The 8,289-nt window shown below is 37.0% G+C and overlaps 1 protein-coding gene across 1 annotated transcript in view; it reads left to right on the forward strand.

Annotated features, from left to right (window-relative positions):
- Nucleotides 1-5,329, forward strand: part of PLCZ1 (phospholipase C zeta 1) — a 36,649-nt gene extending 31,320 nt beyond the window's left edge. The window contains exons 11-12 of the mRNA XM_054590801.1: nt 4,316-4,465; nt 5,244-5,329. Coding sequence (XP_054446776.1) covers nt 4,316-4,465; nt 5,244-5,329 — 236 coding nt within the window. The remainder of the gene's footprint in view (nt 1-4,315; nt 4,466-5,243) is intronic.
- Nucleotides 5,330-8,289: the final 2,960 nt, after the last annotated feature.

Here is an 8,289-nt window from a genome sequence, read left to right on the forward strand (position 1 = left end):
GACACTGAGCTGAACTTTAGAAAGACTGTTTTTGTAGATGATATAGAAAGAAGTGTATGAGGGAAATGAGAAATACAAAATAGAGTAAGGTTAAGATTTCACATTTAAAGAATGTAGAAGTCAAGTCATAAGGAGGGACTACGGCATCAGAAAATGAATGGAGGATGTATGTGAGGAAGACTAGCAAGGATAAAAGCTTAGAGAACTGGGCAAGAGGGATTCTAAGGCGGCTTAGCCAGTATGGTCATGGTGGTGTAATGAAAGACGTGAGCATCTGCAAAGAAAAGATCACATTTGTATAAGGTGTGAAAGTAAATATTTTTATTCTTTTTAGGGAAAACTATATTTGTAACTATCAAATTTGGTATCCTGTTTTACTTTTTCAATGACTAAAATGACGTTTTAATATAGTATATTTCAGTGTGTGTGTGTGTGTGTGTGTGTGTGTGTATGGGGGAGAGAGAGAGAGGAAGGGAGAGGGAGAGATTAGAGTGAAGTATAGTTAATTAGTATAAGAATTTTGTGCAGACATATTGTAGAGTCTATAAAGAACTGACTCTTAAACCTGCCTGTCTCTTTATGGGGTTATTTCTCTTCTTAGGAAAAGGTAATATAACCATTATTCCAGCATGAGTTAATTAGTTTAATATTTTATGGTCATAGAATGCATCCTGGATTACCCTCTAGTAAATGTGTGCTTATGACCCTAGACGTACCATAGAAAACATATATATAATATATAATTAGCCACAAATTCTTCAAATTTTCAGATGTAACTCAAAGAAAAAAGTTATTGACATAACAGGCATAGCATTCATTGCCTTTGTCCATGAAAAACTATACATATTATTTATCTCTGAACCTCTGACTTTTTATTAAGTATTTGATGTGGATGTAAATTAATTGATTCTATTAAATTTTATGTAAATATTAGATGATTTAAGTCACACTGACAGAATTTAGATTTCTTGTTTGACAAGAAATTATTTGGAATAATCTATTTTGCTAGAGACCTAAGTTACTCATCATCTTTGGGCTTTTATTTGTATTTTTGGGGAATAGATTTATTGCTTTTATTTTTTTATAGGTTTATTTTGATTTGAACTCATTTTAACTTGTTCCTAGTCCTTTCTTTTTTTCCCTTTTTTAAAAATTATATTTTATTGATTATGCTATTAAAGTTGTCCCAATTTTTCTTCCTTTGCCCCCCTCCCACCAGGTAACCCTCACTCCATCAGGAAATTCCCACATCATTCTTCATGTCTATGGTTCATGCGTATAAATTCTTTGGCTACTCCATTTCCCATGCTGTACTTTACATCCTCATTTGTACTTCTTAATCCCCTCATCTCTTCACCCATTCCCCCATATCTTCCCATCAGGCAACCATCAGGCAACCATCAAAATGCTCTCCGAATCTATGAATCTGTCTCTGTTCTTCTTCTTTGCTTTGTTTGTTTTTTTGATTCAATTGTTGATCAATATGTATTGCCATTTTATGTTCATAGTTTTGATCTTCTTTTTCTTAAATAAATCCCTCTAAAATTTCATATAATAATGGTTTGGTGGTGATGAACTCCTTTAGTTTTTTTCTTGTCTGGGAAGCTCTTTACCTGTCCTTTGATTCTAAATGAAGTCTTTGCTGGGTACAGCAATCTTGGCCATAGGTCCCCACTTTTCATGACTTTGAATATTTCTTGCCAATCCCTTCTAGCCTGCAAAGTATCTTTTGAGAAATCCTCTGACAGTCTCATGGGAATTCCCCTGTAGGTAACTGCTTTTCTTTTGCTGCTTTTAAGATTTTCTCTACCTTTAACCTTTAGTGTCTTAATTATGATGTGTCTTGGAGAGGGCCTCTTTGCATCCATCTTGTGTGGGACTCTCTGTGCTTCCTGAACTTGTATGTCTATTTCCTTCACTAAGTTAGGGAAGTTTTCTGTCATTATATTTTCAAGTAGATTTTCAATTTCTGGTTCTTTCTATTCTCCTTAGGGCACATGTATTATGTGAATGTCAGACCTCTTGAAGTTGTCCCAGAGGCTCCTTACACTATCTTCATTTTTTTGAATTCTCTTTTCTTCTTGTCTGATTTGTTGTTTTTTTCTTTCTTATGTTCCAAATCATTGATTTGATTATTGGCTTCATTCCCTCTATTGTTGTTTCCCTGTATATTGTTCTTTATTTCAATTAGTGTATCCTTTGTTTCTGACTGGATCTTTTTTATGCTATGGAGGTCCTCACTAAGTTCCTTGAACATCCTTATAACCAGTATTTTGAACTCTGCATCTGATAGATTGCTTATCTCCATTTCACTTAGCTCTTCTTCTGGAGTTTTGATATGCTTTTTCATTTGAGCTGTGTTTCCTCATTTTGGAAGTCTCCTTGTGTTTGTTTCTGTGTATTAGGTAGAGCTGTTATTACTTCATGTCTTGGTAGCATAGCCTAATGTAGTAAGTGTCCTGTAGGGTCCAGTGGCACAGCCTCCCTTATAGCCCAACCTGGGTTCTTGAGGTGTACCCTTCATGTGGGCTTAGTATACCCTTCTCTTGTAGTTGAGACTTGGTTGCTGTTAGCAGGTCAACCGACCAGGCTACTCAGCTGCAAGGACTAGATGTTACCACTGTCCACCAACTTCTGCCCTCTGTGGAGGATCAGCTCTGTGAGGGCAGGGTGGTGGCATTCTGATGTGGTCTGTAGCTGTCCACATGTCTGACATGGTCTGGGTGTGTAGGCTCTGGGGTTTCCTGGGTAGTGAAAGCCAAGGTCAGCCCCTACCTTGCCTTGGGGCTACCCTGCCTGAGCTATAAAGTAATATGAGTTGGTGGTTACTTGGTCTGGGCTTGGAGATTCCCAAGCAAAGCCCAGCTCTGAATCTTGGCTGGTTGCTGCTACTGCCCGGCTTGGGGCCACTTAGTGAGAAGTGCGGGTATGGGGTGGAGGGGCGGCTCACTGAGGCTGGCATTATTTGAGAGGATTTAGAAAGCTGTAAAGCATGAGACAAGAGCAGCCATTCATATGAAAAGCAGCCTGGGTGGGGCAGAGTCTCTAGGGATCTCCAGGGTGGGGCAAACAGTATAAGCCAGGTTGATGGAATATCAGATATGGTACCTGCCTTGCTGGCTCTATGGCTCTCGGTGGAGGGTTCAGAAAAGGGACAGTGACCTCTGCATGTCTTTCTGTCTGGGAGAAAGGTGTCCCACAATTCTTGCCTTGATGCCAGACATGTCAGTTCTTCCCTGTATGCCAGTTGTGCCTTTCAACTTGCTACCTTGGTGGTGGAGTTCAGAAGGAATGAGTCTGAGTAAGTCTGAATGTGGGTTCTTTAAGAGGAACTGCTTGTGACTCTGGAAGTTTCTTCCACCGACTCAATCCAAACTGCTTTTTGCAGCTAGAAGTTATGGGGGCCTATCTTCTTGGCACTATAACTTTGGGCTTGGGGTCCTGGTGTGGAACTAGGACTCCTTGCTCCTGAGATATCCTTCCTGAATTTTTATCCACCACACATGGATTTGGGAGTAGCCCATTCCTCTCTCAGTAACCCCCTACCAGGTCTGTTGGATGTGGTTAATTAATTCTGTAGTTATCAGACTTCCATTCAACTCAGTTTTTGATGGTTCTGTGTGATGGTTGTTCTATATTTTAGTTGTGATTTTGCTGTGGTTGTGCAAGGACGCAAGCCATATTTACTTATGCCACCATCTTGACCAGAAATTCAACTTTAGACTTTTAAAATGAGCATTTAGTCAAACAAACAAGAGCTGGCTTTTGAACACTTATTATCTAGGCTTCAGTCCAACAACTCTCCATGGAGCTCTCTGTCTATAGTAAAACTTGGTATAGAAAAATGATGTTACTTCTTGACATCTCAATCCTTTGTTAATGAAATGCCTAAACACAGTAGTCATATTGCATAATGATTAAACATTTCTGCTTTGAAATTAGACTTCATCTACTTGAATTCTTGATCTGCTGCTTAATGGCTGTGTATGTGAAATCCTTAAGAAAGTATACAGCATCTTTCTGGCTCAGTTTTTCATCTATGAATGTTGACAGTAACAACCCTGATGCAGTTATTGAGAGGATCAAATGAGATTATCTACTTAAAGTTCTTAGCACTGCCCAGCAATAGCAAACACCCAATAAATATTGTCATGATTATTTTCTCAATAGGAGCATACAAAATTGAAGTATTCTAAAACACAAGTTATTGTTATTAAAGTGTTGAAGAAAAAATTTTGAATAATAGATATCTTGAATTTTTCATTAGAAACAGTGTTTCTGATTCTTTAATTCTATCTTTTCTTTTATGTTTCAGCTTTTAGTCCAAGATGGAATGAAACATTTACATTTATTATTCAGGTGCCAGAATTGGCATTGGTACGTTTTGTTGTGGAAAATCAAAATGTAATGGCTGGAAATGAATTTCTTGGGCAATATACTTTACCAGTACTATGCATGAGCAAAGGTAATATTCCTAAAAGTAAGATGATTATGTTGATAGTTAATTATCACTTGAGTTTAACAAAGATATACTTATTCTAAATAGCTCCATCCATGACAGCTAAATGTAAAGTAAATTTTATATGTTGACACATGTTTTCTCTCAGTGGGATTACAGAAATATATTCTCATACAGAATGTAGGATTGGAGTACAGCATCTTTTAGAAGACTAGACATATTTGGCATATAAGAGCATTTCTTTACATCGGTCATAGAATTTTTGTTTGAATTAGGAATAGTCATGATTACCATTAAAATGAAGGAAGAGAATCAAAGAGAAGGGAGAAGCAATGACTCATTCTTCCTACCTGAGAAGAGATTGGGGCCCAAGATGATCCTTTTTAGGCACTTCAGGGCTGCCTGTATATTGCAGTCCCCTTGAGGGTTGATTTACATTGTATTCCCAATTACCTCGTCTCAGTGCCTTTAGTTTTCTAACACCATCTGAGGTGTACCCAGGAAGCAGAGTCTGAAGCAGGAGGGTAGTGGCTAATTTTGGAGATGTTGCACTTTGAAGGAGGAGAAGCATGAGCTGTGGCCTCAGTGTTACTCAGTAGGAAGTCAGAATAGAAACTTAATATATGTTATTTTTTGAAAATTAATATACAAGATGAATATACCTATACACTCAGAGTTTTTATGGCATGCTTAGTAAAGTATTATTCTTTCTCATTAGCACTCTAAAGGTCATTGCCAGTTAAGTTATTTTTTGTGTTCTAATTAGATATGATTCCTTTTGCAGGTTACCGTCACGTTCCTTTGTTTTCCAAAACTGGTGAGAGTCTTGAGCCTTCTTCACTGTTTATTTATGTTTGGTATGTCAGATAGCAACTAATAGTATCTGACATATTATTACCTGTACATCACAATAAAACAGCCAAAATAAATGTTCATATATTTTTTCCTTTTTATCTATATCGAGCAAAATAATTATTTACAAAGCCAGAAATATTGAGCAAATTCACTTGTAAATATGCAAAATAGAGCAGTGGAGAAAAGAAAACAGAAATTTCAGAGGACCGTGGCTCAGTGTGGCGTTGCTGTCAGCCAGCGTCTCCTGCCCTCTGCCGCCGAGGCTGCTCTCCCAACTGGCTTGTGTAATTTTTAATTAGTAAAATGTACAACCTTGAAAAATGTCTGACTGTATATGTTGGAAAATATTTGGTAGTATAAAAGAAATGTGAAATCTAAGAATGTTTTCACTTCTAGATACCCACGACTGTGTATTGTACTGGGAAAGAATTAGATTTCCAGGTATTTTGTGTCCTTTTATAGCCTAGAGAGCAATTAGCCTCTTTGTTCTCAGGCTAGTTCTTAAATGCTGTGCAAAGGATCTGGTAACCTGTAATTATACCATCTTTTTTATGAGTGTGTATGAAATTAATTTGCATTCAAACTGTATTCAGACTCCATATCTATAAAAGAGATCTACCATGCGGATTTACATGTTTGGATCTCTGAAAAAATTAGTAATAATTCTGAATCTGTACTAAATGTACTTTGAGGATCATCTCTAGATCACAGATGAAGTTCCTGTGCTATTTTGTATGCTGAGCTTATCACTGTCAGCAGCACTTAGCTTTACTAAAATTCACATATAGAAGATTATTGTACCTTATTAACTGTTCTTCAGAAAACCAGGCTTATTACTTATTCTGTCACATTGTGGCATGGTAGTGAGGTAAAAGCACAATTTTTGACAAATTCGGGGGCCCTCACAGGTATTTGTTGATTTCACATCTGAACTTGTAACAAAAATAACAAAAATGACTGAGATGTATACTAATGCCAGGAAAAGGCAAAAATAACCCATTTGTCATGTTTTACTGTTACCATAGTTTATTCTTGGAATTAAATATTCAGAATAAAAATGCCACTGGCAATTCAAATATCCAAACCATAAGTGGTAAGAAATGTCCCAAATTACTGATTGCATAATTATTCAGACCCTCCCTCATGGGCACTCCACATCTAAGATCAGGGTACACTCTTCCCAGCAGAGACACACAGCCAGTTCTCAGAGGGGCGCTTCCATTTCACCAGATTATGGAAGGATTTGTTTACATCATCTATTATTCAGCCTAGTGGCAGCTGGGATGCTCACCCCATCAACCTAAGGCTTTAATTTTCTTTAACCTACTAAAATCTTTTGAAGATAAGAAATTGTGTGAGCCTTGAATATTTGGATCAGATGAGTTTTGTAGGAGAGTTTACCAATTCCGCAGCAGGATAAACCTTCAAAAAACTCATTTATACTAGCAAGATTTGAAATAAGGGGAAAAAAGGATATATTTTCTTTTTTACCTTTTTTCAGGTATCACTAAAACTCATTTTTAAATATTCAACTCTACTTAGAAACAAAATTTTGAAAGAAAACATTTAGATTATATTATTTCTTGTCCAATCATCTATGGTGTCTTTAAAGATCTCTGGTTCTTTATGTGTGTGCTTTATTTACCATTGACCTTACCCTTTAAATTGAATAGACATTGTTCTTATCGTCGTCATCATCATCATCATCATCATCATCATCATCATCATTTTCTTACAAGAAACTTTTAACAGGTTCTACCCATAGAAAATCCGCAGGTATGGGATACTTTTTCATTAGTGGAGACTTGGAATGGTGTAAGAAGCCGGTTTTGATCTGTGCTTTCTATGCATAATTCCCTTGTAGGATAGAACAGCATTGGTGATTGGAAGAAAACAGAAGGAAAGACTAAATGAACCACTGGGCTGTGGCAACAGAAGACCATTTAACTTTTAGACAGTTCTAATGTCAGTTTCTCAAGGAAGTCATTATGATCTCCTGGATTAGGTTATATTCCTTGGTTCATGTTTTCATATAACTGATAAAAGTGACAGGAACTGCGTTTGCAGGATCAGGGAGGCCTTGGGGTTGCCAGGAGTGGGCCTGACACTCATTAGGCCATGTTGGTCACCTGTTGAACATAAACAGCTTCTCAGAGCATCAGCACCAGATGAGCCTACTCTGTGACTCCAATGGAGCAAGAAAAAGCAAAACCATTCTGTAATCATGCTTGAACACATGAAGTTGTTCAAGTTGATAAAGTACAAACCCTGAAAAATAGTACAGCCTCAGCTCCCTTTTGGCCATCCTGACCCAACACTTGCATCAATGGTACGCGAAAGGTTTTAACTTGACTCAGATATGACAACATGTGTTCTGACACTAGGATTAGGCAACCCTCTAATCAGATTTGGCCATATGAGCCTCCATAAATTGAAGGACAGAAGATGAGTGGAGTGCTAGACATAAGAGTGCTCTTGTAGACTTTGTGGGCTTCTGAGCTCGCTAAAAACTTGAATTGCTTGTATAGTATTCATGGCCAAACCTCATATCCTGACCACCATTAATTTAACCAATGAAAAACTATTTCTAACATCCCTTATGCTAATTGACATACTCACTTGTGTAGATACAGGCAGGAATATTTAAAGCCCTTGTAGCAGCTACCTCCAGAATATACATTCCTAATTAGAGTTTTAAAGTGTTAACTAATTTCTTTGAAAGATTAATTAAAACTAATACATGCACACCCAAACACACACACACATACCATGGATACAAACACACATTCATGAACATGCACACATGCTCATACATATATATTACATATTTTATTCTGAAATGAGTAAATTACAGATATTTAGCCAAAACAAACAATGGATTTGTGCTTGAAATTTTAGATTTGTCTATTTAGAATACCTAAATAATTATTTTTGTTCTTAGTCTAGACAAGTTCTAGACTCAAACTTATCTGCAC

The sequence above is a fragment of the Pteronotus mesoamericanus genome, unplaced genomic scaffold (genome assembly GCF_021234165.1).
Source record: "Pteronotus mesoamericanus isolate MK-2021 breed Mesoamerican mustached bat unplaced genomic scaffold, CSHL_Meso_final scaffold_21, whole genome shotgun sequence".
Lineage (NCBI taxonomy): Eukaryota > Metazoa > Chordata > Mammalia > Chiroptera > Mormoopidae > Pteronotus > Pteronotus mesoamericanus.